General features: G+C 41.7%; 4 protein-coding genes across 7 annotated transcripts in view; 1 reads left to right on the top strand and 3 right to left on the bottom strand.

Annotated features, from left to right (window-relative positions):
- The window catches only part of arid3a (AT rich interactive domain 3A (BRIGHT-like)), a 61,629-nt gene extending 58,046 nt beyond the window's left edge, over window positions 1–3,583 (bottom strand). Inside the window, exon 1 of one of the 2 annotated variants that reach the window (XM_046303353.1) lies at window positions 3,535–3,583. The gene's annotated coding sequence lies outside the window, so the exon portion shown is untranslated. Of the gene's footprint in view, window positions 1–2,993; window positions 3,196–3,534 lie in introns of those variants that run through there. The other variant, XM_046303347.1, reaches the window with a different exon arrangement.
- Window positions 3,584–5,259: 1,676 nt separating this feature from the next.
- r3hdm4 (R3H domain containing 4) lies at window positions 5,260–11,994 on the bottom strand. The gene is made up of 8 exons (XM_046303333.1): window positions 11,544–11,994; window positions 10,431–10,588; window positions 10,106–10,227; window positions 9,850–9,964; window positions 9,501–9,577; window positions 9,240–9,325; window positions 9,032–9,087; window positions 5,260–7,380 (listed from the first exon to the last, which is right to left on the bottom strand). Exons 1-8 carry the CDS (start codon window positions 11,582–11,584, stop codon window positions 7,274–7,276), a joined length of 762 nt encoding a protein of 253 aa, XP_046159289.1. The 5' UTR covers window positions 11,585–11,994; the 3' UTR covers window positions 5,260–7,273.
- Window positions 11,424–14,061, top strand: LOC123998258. 2 transcript variants are annotated; one of them, XM_046303312.1, is made up of 4 exons: window positions 11,434–12,124; window positions 12,246–12,919; window positions 13,135–13,331; window positions 13,635–14,061. In XM_046303312.1, exons 2-4 carry the CDS (start codon window positions 12,266–12,268, stop codon window positions 13,780–13,782), a joined length of 999 nt encoding a protein of 332 aa, XP_046159268.1. In that variant the 5' UTR covers window positions 11,434–12,124; window positions 12,246–12,265; the 3' UTR covers window positions 13,783–14,061. The 2 variants fall into 2 exon arrangements, with proteins under 2 accessions (XP_046159277.1, XP_046159268.1); XM_046303321.1 differs by having other exon boundaries at window positions 11,424–12,602.
- Window positions 13,866–21,901, bottom strand: part of abca7 (ATP-binding cassette, sub-family A (ABC1), member 7) — a 55,898-nt gene continuing 47,862 nt past the window's right edge. For both annotated transcript variants that reach the window (XM_046303291.1, XM_046303300.1), the window contains 10 exons: window positions 18,744–18,873; window positions 18,247–18,370; window positions 18,068–18,130; window positions 17,816–17,922; window positions 17,395–17,536; window positions 17,136–17,270; window positions 16,926–17,029; window positions 16,690–16,782; window positions 16,147–16,396; window positions 13,866–15,181 (listed from right to left, as the gene is read on the bottom strand). In XM_046303291.1, coding sequence (XP_046159247.1) covers window positions 14,759–15,181; window positions 16,147–16,396; window positions 16,690–16,782; window positions 16,926–17,029; window positions 17,136–17,270; window positions 17,395–17,536; window positions 17,816–17,922; window positions 18,068–18,130; window positions 18,247–18,370; window positions 18,744–18,873 — 1,571 coding nt within the window. In that variant the 3' untranslated portion in view covers window positions 13,866–14,758. The remainder of the gene's footprint in view (window positions 15,182–16,146; window positions 16,397–16,689; window positions 16,783–16,925; window positions 17,030–17,135; window positions 17,271–17,394; window positions 17,537–17,815; window positions 17,923–18,067; window positions 18,131–18,246; window positions 18,371–18,743; window positions 18,874–21,901) is intronic.

Here is a 21,901-nt window from a genome sequence, read left to right as displayed (position 1 = left end):
TGAGGGTGGTATGAGGGCCCGACGTCCACAGGTGGGGGTTGTGCTTGCAGCCCAACACCGTGCAGGACGTTTGGCATTTGCCAGAGAACACCAAGATTGGCAAATTCTCCACTGGCGCCCTGTGCTCTTCACAGATGAAAGAAAGCAGGTTCACACTGAGCATGTGACAGAAGTGACAGAGTCTGGAGACGCCGTGGAGAACGTTCTGCTGCCTGCAACATCCTCCAGAATGACCGGTTTGGCGGTGGGTCAGTCATGGTGTGGGATGGCATTTCTTTGGGGGGCCGCACAGCTCTTCATGTGCTCGCCAGAGGTAGCCTGACTACCATTAGGTACCGAGATGAGATCCTCAGACCCCATGTGAGACCATATGCTGGTGCGGTTGGCCCTGGGTTCCTCCTAATGCAAGACAATGCTAGACCTCATGTGGCTGGAGTGTGTCAGCAGTTCCTGCAAGAGGAAGGCATTGATGCTATGGACTGGCCCGCCCGTTCCCCAGACCTGAATCCAATTGAGCACATCTGGGACATCATGTCTAACTCCATCCACCAACGCCACGCTGCACCACAGACTGTCCAAAGGTTGGCGGATGCTTTAGTCCAGGTCTGGGAGGAGATTCGCCACCTCATCAGGAGCATGCCCAGGCATTGTAGGGAGGTCATACAGGCACGTGGAGGCCACACACACTACTGAGCCTCATTTGGACTTGTTTTAAGGACATTACATCAAAGTTGGATCAGCCTGTAGTGTGGTTTTCCACTTTAATTTTGAGTGACTCCAAATCCAGACCTCCATGGGTTGATAAATTTGATTTCCATTGATCATTTTTGTGTGATTTTGTTGTCAGCACATTCAACTATGTAAAGAAAAAAGTATTTTATAAGAATATTTCATTCATTCAGATCTAGGATGTGTTATTTTAGTGTTCCCTTTATTTTTTTTGAGCAGTGTATATATTTTTAATTAAATTCACAGAGGAGGATGGTCCTGCCCTTGTTCCTCTGAGGAGCCTCCACTGCAATATGGACAGGCACAAAGTGATCCACTATGGTTTCATCAGGGCCGGCTCCAGTCTCTTATGGCCCCAGGCAGATATCGTTAACATGGCAATTTAATTTGTACCTTTATTTAACTAGGCAAGTCAGTTAAGAACAAATTATTATTTTCAATGACGGCCGAGGAACAGTGGGTTAACTGCCTGTTCAGGGGCAGAATGACAGATTTGTACCTTGTCAGCTCGGGGATTAGAACTTGCATACTTTCGGTTACTAGTCCAATGCTCTGACCACTAGGCTACCCAATGGGTAGAATTGCAGTAAATAAGATTTATCTCTCTGCCCCTTGCAAAATAAGTAGACTTGCATGAAATGTGTCATAAAATTGCACTAAAATATAAAATAATTTGCCATGCTGCCCAAAATGTTCAAGTAGAGATACTGCCTTGGAAGCTGGGTATGATAGGGAGAGAAAAGTCTGTTTTGGATTGATATTTGTCTGGTTAATATGAAATTAAGACATATTAATAACCAGTTATTCAAATCAGCTCTGTACCGCATCGACGTGCGCCGCCCAAATGTTGTAAAATGGGCTCCATATAGCTCCGCATTGACATGATTGGTTGACGACAAGTGGGGGCGGGAGGTCCAGTGTAAACACAAACTCCCTTTCTTGAAAACTTCTACACAACACCTCTGCTCATCAAAGCCCAAGAAGTATAAATGCCCTGACTTCTGCAGAGCCCCTATCGCAGGAAAAGTTGTATGGCAACTGAAGAGATCAAATTGACCATGCAAACCTTTTACGTGAAGCTCCTCATTCCCTTTCAACTTTTATATATCTACAAAAAGTCCATTCAAAGGCTATGCTGAAAAGGACAAATTAATTATATGCAATCCATCTAATGTAATTCAACTGATAAATATAATAGGTATATCGTTGTTTATGTTTATAACTTTCATGAAACGAATATATGCCCACATATAGAATGATCATCATATGCGTTTCAAGAAATGAGCAACTAAAATGATGTATTTATCAGTCGAGTTGTGGCTACTCTGTAGCCTACTCAAATGACTCACTAAACAAATAGGCTATAGTGTCTTAAATGTGGTGGACAACATCAACACAAAAAGCAGGTCAATTGAACGCTTGACAGTTCTATTTAATTTGACTTCAGGAAACGTAAATACCGTTTCCAGAATCTTTTGGCAACTTCCCAATTCCTACACCCAATGTGAGCAACAGGTGGCCTAACATAGCACACTAAGCTACGATACAACATATAATAGCTTTCTATATATTAGAAAGTATATGAGTGATGTACTTTACTATTTGCAATGCAAAATCAACCCAAATTCTAAACGATAATTTAATTACTTGGCACATCGCCACATATGCGGTGTGAGGTGTTGCAGAGGCTCCCCAGGTAGTGGGCTTTTTAGGACTACTACTGAGAGTGGTGTTCTTACTGGCGCTTTTACAGCCGCCAAAGCATCACCCAGGTGGACGATCCAGCCTACCTACAGAGGAGGAGCTGTGAACATCGAAAACGAGGTGCCGGATGGAGAGCTCCGTGGCCTGTCTGTCAGATGTCTCTAACTCCCTGCGTACTGTACTATCAATGCTCCATCCGCTCAAGATTGTACCTTTCCGCACAGCCTATCATCTAAAACTGTGGAAGACCATCGACTAAGAACTGCCAGATCCTCCTACTTTTGTTTTGTTAAATAGTTTTCTGGTTGTTTTGTTTTTTAAAGCGACTTTGAGATTCAACGTGTAATGAAAAGCGATATATAAATAAACATATTCTTAAATATCAAAAGGGGCATGTACACATTGGGCTGTATCCGATTAGTCAAGTTGAATCAGACATGATATCGTATCTTAATTATCCCAGGAACATATAAAATATAATTAGGCAGGATAAGACTCTTGCTTGTATAATGAATTCCAGACCGAGCGTGCGAGTCGCAATAAGAGAAAAAAATACTTACCAAATCAGCTTCCGTTTTATTTTTGCATTCTTGGGAACCGGAAGAAATATTCCTGATTTCCTCCTGAATCTAAGGCGTTCTGGAGGTTAACGATTGTATATTTCATACATAGTAGTAAACTGATATCAATTGATTGTGGTATTTCTATTACGTTGCACACATCTAATCCGATTTCAATGTATGGCTTGATTCACAGGTTACATTGTATCTTGACTAATTTAAGGCGTGCTCACGGTCGTAGAGTCAAATCATTGGTTGACAAACAGCAATCAGATGCAAATTACCTCTGAATCATTGGGGCCCAACCTATACATACAAAGGGAATGTCGGCAAATGTAAATATATGTGCAGTCAGTGTGGGGGAAAATAATGGCATTGTATTATAATAGCTTCTAAGCTTCATGTTGGTGAAATATGTATGAGATGTTGAAAAGTGTGTTCTATACCTCGAGGAAGAGGGAAACTATTTTCTCCCTAAGCACATCTCAACGTAAGAAACTTGGCAGATTGTCCCTTGACATTATAATGAAAGACTACCTACCCCATTTGAGCTTTTGGCGAGGTTCCCGTAGGTAGTGAGTGATTCCTTTTCACCCTACATCAGGTGGGTGGTGCCAATATTCTGCTGCTGGGGTCTGCAACTGGCGGCCCATGGGCCAAAACCAGCCCCACAAGCGATTTATTTTGTAGATTTTTATATATATATATATATATATATATATATATATATATATATAAAGACTAAAATCACCAGGAATTCAGCTAAAATGATGTTTAATTAAGGAAATGTGTTGCCAAGTATTCCCACGAATAAAAAAAAGAGATGTGATCGTGTCTCAATTTTCAAATACAATTTCTTTCTGGGCTTAGTTGTGGTCAATTTGCAATGTTCAAATTATTATAATTATGTTCTGGCCCTCGACCATCTGCTCTGACTAAAATTGGCCTGGGGCTGAATCTAGTTGCCTACTCTGCCCTACTGACTACTGTATGCTCATAGCACACAAAATAAGCAAACTGAATGAAGATTATGAGACCACGCGTCCTAATTATCGCTTATACATTTCGCCAACTCTTTTGCTTTTTCCCCTCATCAAAATTGCCATGTAATAAATGTTATGGTGGAATTTCCTTGGGAAATAAAATTACGTAATTATTATGACATAATTCATCATTATTAGTACCATCATTAATGCATAACAGTTATAAGCCGAAACCTTGCGTTTCTGCATCAGTTACTTGTATCAAGGGGTAGCCTATGCATTTTAATCACACAGCAAAGGTCAGCAACAATGCAGCTATATGTTATTATAAACACCAATTAATAAACAGAATCTAATTGAAGCCTAATTTAATTCTAAACAGTATCAACACTTTACCTATTACATATTTGGCTGCATTTAATAAATAAAAAACCCAAATAATTTATTGTAGTTTACTAGTTTCTTATAACACATTAACTGACGCATTACTAACATTAGGCTGCCATCTAGTGGATAGATGCATGAATCATGCCGGCTCTCAAAATAGTATACTCTACTGTAACTCGCAAACAATTTAGTTAGCTATTGCAATGATCACCATAATAAAATATGTTTATTTTCACAATTCAAAACAGGAGTAATTACTGCAAGTAATTGCCCAACTGTCACAGGTGTGACTGTGCACCTAGGCTCCTGGCTAAAAGATACTATGTTTAAGTGAACATTTAGTTAAAAATACACCCTGAGTTTGTGCTTTCTTTGTCATTATTTATAAACTTGACACAATTTAAAGATATACTGTAAAAGCCCGCTTTCACGTTTGGATGTTGCAGCAGATCATTATATTTTGATCCAAGATCTATTGACTAATTGCTCAAAGTTTTAGTTTAGTTCAGGGTTGTAATTGGTAAAAAAAAGTTTAGTCTTTCACATTGTGGTACCCAACTCAGAGAAATGTTGTCAGAGGTATTGCATTCTTGTGGCATATTATGTGGACATTTCCTCACATTTGAAGCTCAATTACATTCCACATTTCCTGTTATGTAATACATTCTTTAAAGATCCTGTGCAATCACTTTTTTTTATTACGTGTCCATCAAGCAGTAACATTAAATGTAAAAATTGTCAGGGAATCGCACTGCGTCATCATACTGCTCCATCATTGCTACTACCATTTGTCCATTTAACGTTCAAAATGCAAGGGATATACTGTACATTTTAAGATGTTCATGAAATACTGTCTGAATCGACGATTAAATAATCGAGTCATTTAAGAGTCATTGAACACTTGAGTTAAGATTTATTAAAATGTGTCTATTCAGACATGGTTTTCGGCACTTTCAGTAAGGATTACGCAACCAACTACCTAGACAATAGGATAAACATTTACAAACTAAACTACTATATTATCATTTGTTGACTGATATAATTATGTACTGACATTACTTAAGATATACACTCTTGCATCAAACAATCATTGAAGGAAACATCCATTCATATCACTGTAAAATGCTTTAAGTTAAGAGAATACTACGCAGAAACAGAACTTTACCTATCTTGTGTTGGCACACATTGAACATGAGTTCAATTAATTAATTTTGGGGCTTAATATTTACAGCACTACTAGTAATAAACAAGCGACAAAGTTGACAAAAACATTGCACCACTACATACAGTAGAGGGCTGTTGGTTGTAATATTCAAAAGAAGTTAAGCTTCTCATATGCATACATTACTTGTGAAATCACAAAAGACATTCATAGTGAGTGGCTGAAAGCCTGAGAAACTAAATGTACGGGCACAACAAACTTTGGTTATCGACACAGATGCACCGGCAGGTCAAGTTTCTTCATACCATTTTTGATAGTACAAATAAAGTTATGGATATTTTAAATAACCTGGATGGATGCTTTCAAAAAGTCATTAGTATAAATGTATAAATACATACACAAATACATATAAATAGGGTTGCCAAAATTCCTGGAACTTTCAATAAATTCTGTTTTTCCTAAAATCTCAGTTGGAAGATTCCCGGTATCAGGAGGGAATAAGCAGGAAATCCGAATCCATTCAGCCAGGATTTCTGGAAAAGCAGGGAATTTATTGAAAGTTCCAGGAATGCATTCGTAAGGCAAAAGTGCTAGTCCAGGGGTGGTTTATGATAGAAAAAAGTGCCTAAGAGGCAAAGCACAGAGCAGGTTTGCTGTCCAGTAAAGAAGGTTGTGTATATTAACTCATTAGTACTGCATATTATCGATACAGTACTTTTGATTAAACATTCCAAACCAAATAGTTGTTGAAAAAGTATATGAAGAAGCTGTATATACATTTTTTGAAGTTGACCTTTTTCATTGTCAGATGCTAAACTTATATAATTTGCTAAATGATGTAAAGAATGGGAAAATAACAATGTACCTGCATTCAGTACAGTAGAACACAAGGTCTATCTACGCATGCAAGTATAAAAAGCTGCCAAGTGGTGTACATCTTTGACAAAACAATTGAAAAGTTTTCTCCCCCAAATAAAACACAATCATGCAAAGTCAAATCGGAAAGTGCCCAATATCTTTGTGGATAGACTTATATTTTTGCAAGAATGTGAATATTGTTCCAAGAGAGTTTGTAAGTATGTTTTTCTTTTTACCAGGAGAAGTAACAAAAGCCATAGATATACCTCCAAAGCCATATACATTGATACATTATCATAATGATGAGTTCTGTGCTATAGAATAGTTTCCGATCACGTTATTTCTGCACTCTCAAGTAACATGAAAAGGTCCAAGGGTTTTAAGCCTGGTCCTACCACTAAAGCTGTTTTATTTTTCAATTCAACGTGGCTAATTAAATCATCAGTACAAACACAGTAGGTTAACTGCATACTCCCTCTCTGGCCCAGTTTTATTCTGATCTCTGCCCCCTTACCCTGGTGGCCATCAATTTTAAGTTCACAGATAGATGAAGATTGGATTGGATAGTTAAGAGCGATATGACATCCACAAAGCACTTGAGTGGACGAGGTAGTCAACACAACTTACTTAAATGTGGACATCCATGTTAGCAACACTGCTGATTTTCATTATAACAAATCATGGACAGATTCAGATTTTTGATACCAGTTGAGTGGAATCTCTGGCTAATCAGTGACATCAAACCAGCAGTATTCTGGACTTCCAGAATCGGATTTGAGTACTCCTATATACACACTAACTTATGCCTATCTGTACCTTTCAAGTCTGCACTTATGGGGCTAGGGAGTGAAATGGAACCAGGCCCATCTGTCCAGCGGTGTGACCGTCTCTCAGCTCATGTGCTCCAGGTAGGCAGAGAGCATGGGGCTGGGAGGCTGGAACAAGCCCTCCTGTTTGTTCATGACATCAGTTTGACGAGCACCGTTGCAGTCTGAGCCTGCAGCACAAAGACAACATAAAACGTCTCTCAATACATACCTCATTATAGAGTAACACAGTATGAGTCATAATACCCATAATACCTAGCGGTCAAACAGGGAAATGGTTCCAATCGTTTTTACACCATTCATTTTTCCTGTAGGGGATTTTAGAAACACACATAAGGGCTGTGTACAATTGTGTAGGCTTACCCTGGCATGACGTTTTGATAACTGTGTAAATCTCTCTAGGACAAGGTTTTATGGGTTATGACACCTCCACCGTGGGGCTCTATTTTCATGTTACTAACCACATTTCCATCCACAGTTTTTATACGAGTAAAGTCATACAGTACATTTTAAATTACGACAGCTGTTGGTAGAATTTCATAAATCTCAACAATTTGTTTGTTCAATATGGTGGGATCTTTTGTGCCTGTAAAATGAATTATGCTACAAATTTCAGGTAATTGGGTAATTGTTGATAGAATTAACCATCATGTCGAGGTAAATTTGCATTCACGCTATGCTATGTTGTGTGGTCTTCCAACTACATCTTGACAAAGCATGCACATTAGGCTACAGATGAAATAGACTGAAATTAACTTCACAAGGTGTTTAAAGTGCACGTGATGAGCTTGTTGCTTCTTTCCAATAAATATTTGGGGTTTTTATTTGTATGCTAGTGACATTATGATCGGTGCTTAGCTGCCAATTAACAAATAAAAATGATCTTGCTCTTATCCACCTCATCATATAACGTAACATATTCATTATATCAGCAAACTATTGTCTAAAGAGCATGCACAAAAAACGAGAGTGGGCAAGTTTTCCATTTATCGCAACAGTGTGTGTACCAAAACCATCGATAGAGTGGAAAATGCAATGGAAAGCTTTATTTTATTTTTTATTCGGCACATGAGAACTTCAGTGTAAAAGTTTTTTTTATTTTTAAATGTGCACTACCTCAACACACACAGCCTTTAAACTGCAACAAGTCAGTTTGATGGAAACAAACCACTGGTGGGAAAATGTGCGTATGTTTTTAAATATTCGCACTCAAAATATTGGAGAAATATGCTATTTTCCACAAGCGTAGGTTAGGTGCCAGTGTCACTTTAAAAGTCATAAATAACTATAGAAATCACATATTGTGGCCTCCTGGGTGGCACAGCGGTCTAAGGTACTGCATCGCAGTGCTTGAGGCATCACTATAAACCGGGTTTGATCCCAGGCTGTGTCACAGCCGGACTGTGACCGGGAGTACCATGAGGCGGCGCACAATTGGCCCAGCATCGTCAGGGTTAGGGGAGGGTTTGGCCCGCCAGGATTTATTGGTCCGATCACACTCTAGCGACTCCCTGTGGCGGGCCGGGCGCCTGCAAGCTGACTTTGGTCGCCAGCTGGACCTTTCCTCCGACACATTGGTGCAGATGGCTTCCGGGTTAAGAGAGCAGTGTGTCAAAAAGCAGTGTGGCTTGACAAGCTCCGTGTTTCTGAGGACACACGGCTCTCGAACCGTCGCCTCTCCAGAGTCCGTAGGGGAGTTGCAGCGATGGGACAAGACTGTAACTACCAATTGAATATCATGAAATTGGGGAGAAATAAAGGGGTAAAAGTCACCCAAAAAAAAGTATTAAAAAAATAAACTACTACTCTACTACTACTCACTTGCTGAAACAAGGTCCATGTACTGGCAGACGGCATGAAGCAGTAGCCTCTCAAAGCTAATAAACAAAACACAAAATCAGTAACATCTGATTCATTCATAATTGCTATCTATACAAGTCCAAATATTAGCCCAGAAGAGCTTCTCAAATGTGTAAAGAACACTTCTGATAATTATGTTTGGGGAACATTTTCAGAGGGAAAAAAGTACCTGCTTCCAAGGTTGGTGGTGTAAACAGAGTGAGGCTGAGCACCAAAGAAACTGAGAAGGTTCTCTTCAAGTACCTCAAGTGTCCCCTAAACCAATCAGAGGGGAGAATGGCAATGAGACAGAGAGAAGCTAAAGTGTGTAATTAAGTGTTGATGAGGACAGGTGTCACTAGCACAGATAACAGTGTCTTTACTTTAGGTTAAACCATGATATAATTGACAAGCATCTCTCAAAATCTCAATGTTGAATGTTGATGCTTACAATGGGAATTTGTTTGCGTTTCAGCGTAGTACGCAGCCTTCGATCAATCCTTTGGAAGTAGTCTTGAGCAGTGAAGGCTAGATTCACGGCAGAGTAGAAAAATGTGATCAGTTCATATCAAATATCCCCAAATCCTGACAATGAGCATGTTAAACCAATGATGCACCCATTTTCATAATTTACACATTTTATTTCATGGCAAACATCGTTGTTCACTGACCTGTAGTGATAAAACACAACAACCGAAACATACGCCTGGTAATGAACTTTCAACAGCATAACGCTACAAACTTTGTATATAGGGCAGTGCATGTTGGGTGTGTGGCAGGCATTTATCCTGGGCTCTCACCCTCTCTCTGGTCCTTGGGGAGCTTGTTGGAGTTGCTCCTCTTGGCCTCCTCTTCTAGAAGGGCCAGAAGCTTCTCCTGCTCCTCTCCAGAGCGATTCATGAAGTCATTCCATTGCTGACAGACAAGGGGACAATGAGCTACAGCTTAGGGGAAAACATTTAGTTAGGGGTAGTAGTGGTAAAACGTTCAGCAAGTCTCACTTGCAACAAGTGAGGCCTGATTGAAGATAAATTGTTGGGACCAGTAGAATCCTACCTCCACGTAGTTGCCATTGGTGCAGGCCTCAGTAAAGATGGAAGGGAGGGCAGGGTCACTGCATACCTCTGCCTCGTCTTTGGAGCACTCATCTTTTTCAAGTAGATTGGCAAGGTAGCGACCTTTTTGGGGGGAGATTTTAAAAAACGAATAGGCAGCATTGTTAAATCATTTTGATAAAATACTGTTTGGCTAATGGCTATGACTATTGAACACGTTCATACCAGCTGCTATCAAGCTAGTGGGTATTAAGAATATGTGCTGAGCAGGTGTCTTCCATCTACAGCAGAGTGAAATATTCCCACTGACAGACATGAGAACTTACTGTTCTCCTGCCGCCTTTGGCTCTTTTTGCCTTTGGCTCTTGGTGTGAGGTCAGAGTTGCGTATGGCCTGGTTGATGAAGAACTGTTTCTTCTTGGTTGGAGACACACGTTTGGCTGGGGAGTTGGGCAGAGAGGTGCATTTGCGCGCCTCTATCAGGCTGAGAGAAATAGAGAGCAACAATTATGAGGACTCAACTATTGTGTTGACTTATGTGTTCGGAAGGTGACCTCTTCACAAAATATGTATTTGTTCATGTGTGGCTAGTAGGTAATATTGAATGGCCTTACTAATAGAATAATCTCGCTACCTCTATACTGACAACAGAATAGTAGGCTAGCTGTAGGTTACATGACACCCCACCTTAAAAAGTGGGTCAGTGGGTTTAAATTTCAAAGCCACGCCCCATTAAGATTCTCGAGCTCTGAATGGTCGATTTTCAATGTTACCACTTTTAGAACAGACGGCAGCATTGTAGTTAACGTCATATCGTAATCATTGCATCATACTGACAGAAGTGCACAAACCAACAAATTGCTCATGCAAATGAGTTGCTTGATGATCTGTCATGAATTAAGTATATTATTGGTTACATTAGTAACAGCTTTAGCTAGGTGTGTGTAGAAGAGGCCTCGTCAGAGAATATAACGATTGGCTACAAATATTTTTGCATGAGTAGAACGAGAGCAGCAGAGGTGTAACAAACAACTCAAGCAAAAAACAAATCCTGCTAACCAGTTTTACCTGTTACTAACTAGGATCAGCCACTTGAAATGGCGTAAATGTAACATCTACATAAGCCAGTTGTGATAAGCTTTAGTTCACCTTCATCAACAGAAGCCGGCAAACCTACACACATATGTTCGATGTGTACCACCAGCTTGCAAGCTTAGCTTGCTAACATTAGCTACCCATAGTGTAGCGTTAAGTCCAATCATATTAATATAGCATTCATTTACACAGATGTGCTTGATATCTAAACGGGCAAAATCTACGATACAGACTAAATTAGCTATGAAATATTCAATGTTTGAAAACAATGACTAAAATGTGCTTGTCGATTGCTGCTAGCTAACGTTAGCTCTCAAGTTCCCACTTTAGACTTTTTCACTCACATAATATCCTGTTCCTCATTATTATTTGTCAAAACCACCATCTTACGCAAAGAACAACGAACGAGGGGTGATTACAAAAACAAAAACAGTAGCTACGATACACACAGAACTAGCGTAGGCGTTCAGTTAGCCACTTGCTAGCTTGGCGCTGTCAGAGCAGGTAAACAGACAACAGCAAAGCTGATCCCCGCCCTTCACAAAACCGAAAACGAGGCACGAGCTCTAGGTCATTAGAATCTTGATCGTCCACATCAAACCAAGTTTTGACGTTTGCTACAAAATAATTATTTTTCTCGCCTTAACGTTTCTTTTTTTATTAGTAGCTAGCTACGCGAAAAATACATGCAGGCTCTATTTCAATGACATCTGAACATGTCTCGTAAAGTTCAGGTTGTAGACGTTTCCATAACAGCAATGTTTAACTGTGCCCTTCCAGAGGCAAGAGAGTCAATTTACAAGCCAGAGTCCCAGACAGTCCCATCCGGCTAAACAGTCAGTAGCCTACTGTTCTTTCTTGTTGTTCCTTGTTTGGGGATAGAATTGGGAAAAGGCTACTAATATATTTTGGATATCTTTCTCAGGTATGTCCTGGTGTTTTCCTTTGTAGATTAATACTTATACTAGTATCAAATGTTTTAGAAAAACAGCTTTTACTTACGTAATATTAGAGCATCATGTTTACATTGTGAACTTTTATTTAAGGCCAAATTGTAGACATAGGAATGGGCCGGAGGAACAAGCCAAGGGCAACAAGACCAGAAATAGGTGATAAATTGGTAACACCTGACCCTCATCCAATGGTTGTGGGAGCAGTGAAATGTGTACTACCCAGGAAGACTGCCTTAAACTTACTTAAGGCTTGTGAAGTAACCACAAACATCCGAAGTCCTGTCTCCAATACGTATGAGAGATTAGATAATAGAGTGGTGAAAATCTGTGTCAATCTATGGCCTGTCCTGGCTTCAGCCAAAGAGCCTGTAGAGGAAAGCAGTAGTTCGCTGGATGAAGAGGAACCTGGGACCAGCACAGATACAAGGACCTTCAAGACATCAAAGTCTGGTGAGCAGCGTCCGAGAGACCAAGAAAGGAGACACCATGTTAGACAAGAATTGGACAGGGCTAAAGAAAGCTGTCTAGTGAAGCCTATTTTACTACCACCCATAAGTAAACTATCCCTTACAACACGACTAGCACATTCAGAGTGCATGGGAATGCAAGTGCCACACACATCTCTGCCACAGATATGTGTATCAGACCAAGATGCCTTGGTCAAATCCTCCAAGGGGACAAAAGCCATTGAGAATAAGGCACCATTTCCCATGATCCTATTGCAGAAGACCAGCAATTTGATGGACAGCACCATTATCTCCCAATGTGTAAGGATCAGCTGCATTTTCAAGTATTAAACAATTACTTAATTGGTAAACAGAGCATCAAACCTTGTCAAAATCCACTATAAATGTACCTTATTTATTACACAAATGATCTAAGGGAAATAAAAAAGTAATCCATTGTGTATCAAATACTGAATGAGCAATTACATCCACAATTGAAGCAGTTACATCTACATCTTCATATTGTCTCTATTCAGAGGTCTGCCCAGGTTCACCTCCCTGAGATATCAGTGTCCAGTATAGAAGGCCTGCTTCAGAGAGTTGCAGAGCGAGTGGGAAGGAGAGAGAGGGATGAGACATCGGGACTGACCAATCCTGATCATCTTCTCATGGCTGGCGCGCTGCGAGACCTGAGAGAGAAGAGGCTCCAGCATCGGGGAGACTATAGCTCAGAGTACTGTACCATCAATAGTGCTTACAATGGGAAGGTTATCCTTTAACAATTTGACATTTTAGTAATTTAGCAGACACTTATCCAGAGCGACTTACAGGAGCAATTAGGGTTAAGTGCCTTGCTCAAGAGCACATCAGATTTTTCACCTTTCTGGTTCTTGGCCCAACGCTCTTAGCCTACTAGCCGTACCAACAATGAGCACAGAGACCCGTCATAATTCATGATCATTGTTGTTCTATTGTGGCAATTGATTGAGATGAAGCCCCTTTTAATGGCTAACTAATTTATTTGAACCTTTCCCAGGGGAACGGTAAGATGTCCAGAGGTCAAGCCAATCGGTGGACAGAAAGGGACCACTCTAGTAACAGAGAATGGAATGCAGAACCCTGCCTCCCTCTGCAATAAAACCAAACTGCCTATCATCCTTAGTATGTCCAAAGGAAGCCTTTGAGCATGGATAAATCACCATCAACAATAGATAAATTGTACATGTTAATAAAGTTGTTAGAACAAAATACCCAAGATAGATGTATCCCCATTTAAAGGTTTATTACTATATGTTCTGTATACATCTAGTTATATGTACACATAAATAATCATACACATAATCAAGTATGAATGTTCAAGCATAATATAGTACGTCATAAGACCATACATTCAATTGTATGTATAGATATTCTACACATGCCTATCAGTTGTATCTTTCCAATACATCAGACTGCAGTACAGCACAGTAGTAAACTGCTTTGGATTTACAGCTACATTGTTTGTTTTTTCAAGTTCCATACAGTATAACGAGCCCAATTAAAAACAGATTTTTAAAAAACTATATAAAAACAGTTTACCTAATGAAGGCAGTGTTTGGAGTCTGGTATGCAGTCTGGTAACTGCACATCTCAATGTTGTGCCAGTGCAAATAAACCATGTTTTTAGCATCAAATAATAAATGTGACTGGACATCAGAAAAATATATATTTTTCTCTCTGTGCAAAACATGAGACCAATGTGAAAAGATATTGATGATTTTGTTGCCCTGAACATCTTCAGTGATAATGTAACAATCATTGTGTGCAGCATTTCACAGTTAAAGTGCTTTAGGCAAAATGCAAAGATATTGAAAGACTCGATGATTGACCCATGATGAATACCACTATTCCATCATTAATTTTCAAAACATTTGGAAATTAAAATGACAAATAAAAAGTAAATAATAAGTAAAAGACCTGACCCATGAAAGTGCCTGTATGTAATTGGAGGTGAATACAATTAGTTTGGATATATTGGAGCACTACAGTATAGCTGTGATGGAGAATGAACAAGGCACCACACCCAGAAATTAGAGGAGCTATCCGGTAGTACTTTCCCCCCTCTCCTAGAGGGCACAGAGCTCCCGGTCTGTCCATTAAGGGGGCTGTTTCCCAATAACTTTACACACTGCTGTCTTGTGTGCTGCTACCCACTAGGAACAGACTGGTCGGATCCTTACTGCCTGAAGTCTCCCTTGTGCCCTTGGATCCGTTGGCAGACGATTCCTTGCTTGACCTCCGACTACTCAACTCTCTCCTGCTCTCTCCCCTGCTCTCTCCCCTGCTCGACTGGGGTTTCTCCTGTGGCCTGCTGGTCATCGCCATGCCACTGTCTGTGACCCCGTTTGGCTTGGTCTCTCTGGGTCTGCCGTCTGAGGACTTGACAGACTGGGGAGGCTTGGTTGTTTGAGCTGGTTTGGCTGTTTGCCCTGGTTGGGTGGGCTGGGCCGCTCTTCTGGGTTGAGGTGCTGGTGTCCCACCGTTGACTGTCACTTCCCTCAGCAGGTCATCATCGCTCTGCTCTTTGGCAAAGTTGACAAACACCTGCAGGGTGGGGGAGAGGAGGTAATGCACATACATCGAAGGGTTAAACAGGCATGGTTTAAGATGAGATGCAAATGGAAGTAGGTGCATGCAGGGAGAAAGAAGTGCCCTGTTCAAGTGCCTCACAGTGAATAAGTAGAAAATGAATTCTAAAGTGTTATACAGGTAACTACCAAAATAAAGGAAACACTTGAGTAAATAAGGGATACAGAGTTTATTGAAGGCAGGTGCTTCCACACAGGTATGGTTCCTGAGTTAATTAAGCAATTAACATCCCATCATGCTTAGGGTCACGTATAAAAATGCCAGTTGTCCATTATTTTGGCTACCATGGCAGAGAGGAAGTGAGAGGTTTTAATCTCTCATAAATCTGTCCAAAATAAGTTTTTATGGAATTATCTTGGACCTAAACTTGTCACCTGCCATCCCGCCTTTGGGACAATGATTCCCATTGTTAGGGAGGAGACATGAGCATCGCTGATCATGGCTAGAAGAAGAGATCTCAGTGACTTTGACATAGGGATCTTAAAGGGGCATAGGGGGTTTAAAGGGTGTGTGTCTCAGTCACCAGATTTGAACCCAATTGAACACTTATGGGAGATTATAGAGTGGTGCCCGAGACAGCTTTTTCCACCACCATCAACAAAACACCAAATTATGTAATTTCTCGTGGAAAGATTGTGTCGCATCCCTCCAATAGAGTTCCAGACACTTGTAGAATCTATGCCAAGGAGCATTGAAGCTGTTCTGGCGGCTTGTGGTGGCCCAATGGGCTATTAAGATACTTTATGTCAGTGTTTCCCTTATTTTGGCAAACAACTGCTAGCCTCTTCAGAGTAATCTGACATTTTATAACCTACTTCTTCCCTCCCCACATTGGAGTCTTTGCTACTGATTCTATGAAGGAAATCCCCCAGCCTCAAAGTTTAACCATCCCATGTGACAGACACCTGAATGACCTCTACCTGGTCCAGGGTGGTCTGTGACACTGAGTAGTCGGCGATGCCCAGCTCCTCGTGGTTGTTGGAAAGCACGTCGAAGACCCGCGCCAAGGAGCAGGAGTGGGAGGGCAGCTGGTACTGCAGCACGTTCTGGTGCCTCTCCTTTAGCTCGATGCCCGGGAAGGAGCCCTTGATGTAGGTGTCCACTGTGCACGGATCCTCGGGAGGCTTGGTCCCCGACAGGCGCAGGACGATCGTGTAGCCGTCCCCGAACCTGTGGAAAAGATGACAAAGTGGAAATAGGGAGAGGTGAGGGATTTGAAAGTCTTAAAAGAGTGCTAGTTTAGATACTATATTAAATGTGTATGGAGATTTGTATTGTGTGTTAAATTGTATAACGGGTTAGGTCTGTATCATAATGATATTGGCGAGTGAAGGCCTATAAAAGGACAGCATCACTGAGTTTAGGCCAATTTTAAGTGTGATCATATCTATACATTGACAGTGATCATGTATGTTACACTAAGATACCTTACAAAGACAGTCAAATCAGCAGTAAACTTGTACCTGTTCTTAAGATGTTGAACGGAGCCCAGACACTGGAACCTTCCGTTCACCATGATGGCCATTCGTGTGCAGAGAGCTTCACATTCCTCCATACTGCTCACACACACACACACACATACAGCAAAACACCCCATTATTAGCCAATGTTCATACCATACAAGTGTTAAGACGTCAATTAAATAGACCAAGTTTGAGGCCTAGGAGGGTGCGCTGTTGGCATGAATAGCACCACTTACCTGTGGGAGGTGAGAACAACGGCCCTTCCCTCCTTGATGACGCTCAGGATGCAGTTCCACAGGAATCTCTTGGCCTTGGGGTCCATGCCAGTGGTGGGCTCATCCTATAAACAGGAGTGCAGATGTAACTGTAGGTTAGAGGAGATGTGAGAAAAGGAAAGCATCATCTGTTATTTTAGAAATCCACTCACTCCTTTCTCTCATACCTACCAGGAATATAACAGGGGGAGCTCCGATCAGGGAGATAGCAGTGGAGAGTTTGCGTTTGTTGCCTCCACTGTAGCCTCCGGCCTCTCGCTCTGCATACTGGGTCAGTCCCAGCTTCTTCACTCCCCATTGAGCCACCTTAGAGGGACACAAGTTACATTTGTCAGGACATTTTCTTAGACAAACGCTATGGGTGAATTGCTACCCTATTCACTTGGTGTGTAGTTGGTTGTGTGTTTTTGTGTGCGTAGGTGTTAAGTACCTTAGCCACAGACTCCTCTGGCACCCCTCGGAGCCTAGCGTAGAACTCCAGGTGCTCCCTGCCAGTCAGCAGGTCGCAGATGGCATCAAACTGGGGGCAGTAGCCCATCAGCTGGTGGACCCGCTCCATCTCCGTCAGCACACTACATATCACACAGTACAGGTATAATGTAGGGTTTGTGCGGTAGGAATTATCATTATGGATACAATGAATGTGAGAACAGCATTTCTAGACTAACTTTCACTCCCTCTTATGTCATTGAAAGTAATTTTATTTCTTGCACGATAAATTATATTTATTACTTTCTTTTTCACAGCTACTAAGCATATGAATAATGTCATAAAATAGCAGGAAGGAAAGCGCAAACATGTTCGGTATATCTACGGAGTAAATGGTGACCGCTTAATCAAACTGGTCTTACCTGTGATGACTGAGAAATGCTTCTCCATAGGTGATCGCAGTGTCTCCAGTCAGCATGCGAAACGTGGAGGTCTTCCCAGCCCCATTTACCCCCAGCAGGCCAAAGCACTGACAGGGAGAGGCAGTGAAAATGCAACACTCACAGTCACACCTGTCTAAAACATGTACAGTGTGCTACTCAATGCCCTCTCTAAGTGCTCTATAGAGCCAACAGTAGATTTGTGGCTGACAGAAACACAGCTCTATTTCTCACCTCACCACGAGGAATACCCAGACACAGACGATCTACTGCTGGCTTCTTGCCAGCTTTGTACACCTGCATAAACACAAGGTAATCCGTTTAAACCCCTTAGATATTATATCCCATGCATTTAAACCTAAAGTAGATGACCCAACTTTTTAATCTACAAGTCCAAAGTTTGTTTTACTTGCCTTACTCAGGTCCATCATGGTGAGTATATCGGCTTGGGCTTTCCCACTCTTCACTCTCTCCCTCTCCCTGGCGATGTCCTCATCCTCCGGGCCAAGAGGAGGCAACTCAGGCTCAGAGCAGGGCCTGGAAGAATAGACTTATGAGTAAGATGACCTGAGAAGTACTGAGCCCATAACATTTTTATGATTTCACTGATCTGACACTATGGAGAAGAGGTGGCATGGTGACATGGTGATGTAATGTAGTAATGTAGTAATGTAATATAGAGGTGACATTATAGTAATGTGTTTGTCGCTTTTTTCACTAGGTCTTAAAGTGCTTTTACATTGTGTCGGAGTGGCTCACTCAATATAGCTAATCACATTGTGATCAGTAATAATTTTGAGCAAAAAATGAGGAAAGATGCATTTGACAAGCACAGTATTTGAAAAGGGATCTATGAATGAGATTACATTTTACCAACTGAAATACCAGCAGCAGAGGTCACAGTACCTACCTGCAGTTGACAAAGAACTTGTACTGTAGCAGTATTGTGAAGAGAAAGAACACGACACCCTCCACAGCCATGGCAAACAAGTTCTTCCCCACAAAGTCCCATTCCAGGGGGTCCAGGGTCTGCTTTGCGCCTGTGGACATGGGTACCCACATGGAAACAATGAATTCCCTTCAAACCAGATGATGTCGTTGGCACTGATTTGATGTTGACAATTTAGACAAGAGTATTATCATTAAGAACTCCTCTCAACAGAGAAAGCCACATTTTACTAAACTATATGGAGTTGTTTTAAGAAGGTCATACACGGATCATTTAGCTATATGATTTAGAATTTTAAGACCCCTTCAGGTATTAAAAAAAGATCAATGACATTTTTTTTTAAATGAAAATTGTAATTGGGCCTTCACTTTGCTATTAGCCCATACAAAGTCATTGAATTACAGATTCACTACAAGGAACGATAGATACTCCTCCCCAAATATCTAAAGGAAGTTTGTTCTGAAGTGTCGGTTTTATCTGAGAGATGTTAGTAAGATCAGGAAACATGTTTTTATTTTTATTTTACATGCATTTAACCCCTTATTTCTGGCACTAAACTATCTCCATATACAGTACCTGTCAAAAGGTACCTACTCATACCAGGGTTTTTCTTTATTTTTGACTATTTTCTACATTGTAGAATAATAGTGAAGACATCAAAACTATGAAATAACACATATGGAATCATGTATCACATACACATGGTTAGCAGATGTTAGTGCGAGTGTAGCGAAATGCTGGTGCTTCTAGTTCCGACAATGCAGTAATAACCAACGAGTAATCGAACTAACAATTCCAAAACTACTACCTTATACACACACAAGTGTAAAGGGATAAAGAATATGTACATAAAGATATATGAATGAGTGATGGTACAGAGCGGCATAGGCAAGATGCAGTAGCTGGTATCGAGTACAGTATATACATATGAGATGAGTATGTAAACAAAGTGGCATAGTTTAAAGTGGATAGTGATACATGTATTACATAAAGATGCAGTAGATGATATAGTACATACGTAGACATATGAGATGAATAATGTAGGGTATGTAAACATTATATTAAGTAGCATTGTTTAAAGTGGCTCGTGATATATTTTACATCAATTCCCATTATTAAAGTGGCTGGAGTTGAGTCAGTGTGTTGGCAGCAGCCACTCAATGTTAGTGGTGGCTGTTTAACAGTCTGATGGCCTTGAGATAGAAGCTGTTCTTCAGTCTCTCGGTCCCAGCTTTGATGCACCTGTACTGACCTCGCCTTCTGGATGATAGCGGGGTGAACAGGCAGTGGCTCGGGGGTTGCTGTCCTTGATGATCTTTATGGCCTTCCTGTAACATCGGGTGGTGTAGGTGTCCTGGAGGGCAGGTAGTTTGCCCCCGGTGATGCGTTGTGCAGTCCTCACTACCCTCTGGAGAGCATTACGGTTGTGGGCGGAGCAGTTGCCGTACCAGGCGGTGATACAGCCTGACAGGATGCTCTCGATTGTGCATCTGTAGAAGTTTGTGAGTGCTTTTGGTGACAAGCCAAATTTCTTCAGCCTCCTGAGGTTGAAGAGGCGCTGCTGCGCCTTCTTCACGATGCAGTCTGTGTGGGTGGACCAATTCAGTTTGTCTGTGATGTGTACGCCGAGGAACTTAAAACTTACTACCCTCTCCACTACTGTTCCATCGATGTGGATAGGGGGGTGTTCCCTCTGCTGTTTCCTGAAGTCCACAATCATCTCCTTAGTTTTGTTGACGTTGAGTGTGAGGTTATTTTCCTGACACCACACTCCGAGGGCCCTCACCTCCTCCCTGTAGGCCGTCTCGTCGTTGTTGGTAATCAAGCCTACCACTGTTGTATCGTCCGCAAACTTGATGATTGAGTTGAAGGCGTGCGTGGCCACGCAGTCGTGGGTGAACAGGGAGTACAGGAGAGGGCTCAGAACGCACCCTTGTGGGGGGGCCCAGTGTTGAGGATCAGCGGGGTGGAGATGTTACCTACCCTCACCACCTGGGGGCAGCCCGTCAGGAAGTCCAGTACCCAGTTGCACAGGGTCTCGAGCTTGATGATGAGTTTGGAGGGTACTATGGTGTTAAATGCTGAGCTGTAGTCGATGAACAGCATTCTCACATAGGTATTCCTCTTGTCCAGATGGGTTAGGGCAGTGTGGTTGAGATTGCATCGTCTGTGGACCTATTTGGGCGGAAAGCAAATTGGAGTGGGTCAGGTAGGGTGGAGGTGATATGGTCCTTTACTAGTCTCTCAAAGCACTTCATGATCACGGTTTAGCTCAGTTACCTTAGCTTTCTTGGGAACAGGAACAATGGTGGCCCTCTTGAAGCATGTGGGAACAGCAGACTGGGATAGGGATTGATTGAATATGTCTGTAAACACACCAGCCAGCTGGTCTGCGCATGCTCTGAGGGCGCGGCTGGGGTTGCCGTCTGGGACAGCAGCCTTGCGAGGGTTAACATGTTTAAATGTTTTATTCACCTCGGCTGCAGTGAAGGAGAGTCCGCATGTTTTGGTTGCGGGCGTTGTCTGTGGCACTGTATTGTCCTCAAAGTGGGCAAAAAAGTTATTTAGTCTGCCTGGGAGCAAGACATCCTGGTCCGTGACTGGGCTGGTTTTCTTTTTGTAATCCGTGATTGACTGTAGACCCTGTCACATACCTCGTGTCTGAGCCGTTGAATTGCGATTCTACTTTGTCTCTATATTGACGCTTAGCTTGTTTGATTGCCTTGCGGAGGGAATAGCTACACTGTTTGTATTCGGTCATGTTTCCGGTCACCCTGCCCTGATTAAAAGCAGTGGTTTGCACTTTCAGTTTCACGCGAATGCTGCCATCAATCCACAGTTTCTGGTTTGGGAATGTTTTAATCGTTGCTATGGGAACGACATCTTCAACGCACGTTCTAATGAACTCGCTCATCGAATCAGCGTATTCGTCAATGTTGTTGTTTGACGCAATACGAAACATATCCCAGTCCACGTGATGGAAGCAGTCTTGGTGTGGAATCAGATTGGTCGGACCAGCATTGAACAGAACCTCAGCGCGGGAGCTTCTTGTTTTAGCTTCTGTCTGTAGGCAGGGAGCAACAAAATGGAGTCGTGGTCAGCTTTTCTGAAAGCGGGGG

The sequence above is a fragment of the Oncorhynchus gorbuscha genome, linkage group LG02 (assembly GCF_021184085.1).
Source record: "Oncorhynchus gorbuscha isolate QuinsamMale2020 ecotype Even-year linkage group LG02, OgorEven_v1.0, whole genome shotgun sequence".
NCBI classification, from domain to species: Eukaryota; Metazoa; Chordata; class Actinopteri; order Salmoniformes; family Salmonidae; genus Oncorhynchus; species Oncorhynchus gorbuscha.
Note: the sequence above shows the minus strand (reverse complement) of the source record. Positions and strands in the feature narration are given on the sequence as shown.

Bases quoted from the DNA above. Each gene is read 5' to 3' on its own strand.
- r3hdm4 (XM_046303333.1), bottom strand. From the start codon at position 11,584: ATGGTGGTTTTGACAAATAATAATGAGGAACAGGATATTAT. The intron at 9,326-9,500 runs GTAAGCATCAAC...TGATTGGTTTAG, and splicing joins AACGCAAACAAATTCCCATT to GGGACACTTGAGGTACTTGA. The intron at 7,381-9,031 runs GTGAGTAGTAGT...TTTGTGCTGCAG, and splicing joins CATGGACCTTGTTTCAGCAA to GCTCAGACTGCAACGGTGCT.
- LOC123998258 (XM_046303312.1), top strand. From the start codon at position 12,266: ATGGGCCGGAGGAACAAGCCAAGGGCAACAAGACCAGAAATAGGTGAT. The intron at 12,920-13,134 runs GTAAGGATCAGC...GTCTCTATTCAG, and splicing joins GCACCATTATCTCCCAATGT to AGGTCTGCCCAGGTTCACCT. The intron at 13,332-13,634 runs GTACTGTACCAT...AACCTTTCCCAG, and splicing joins CGGGGAGACTATAGCTCAGA to GGGAACGGTAAGATGTCCAG.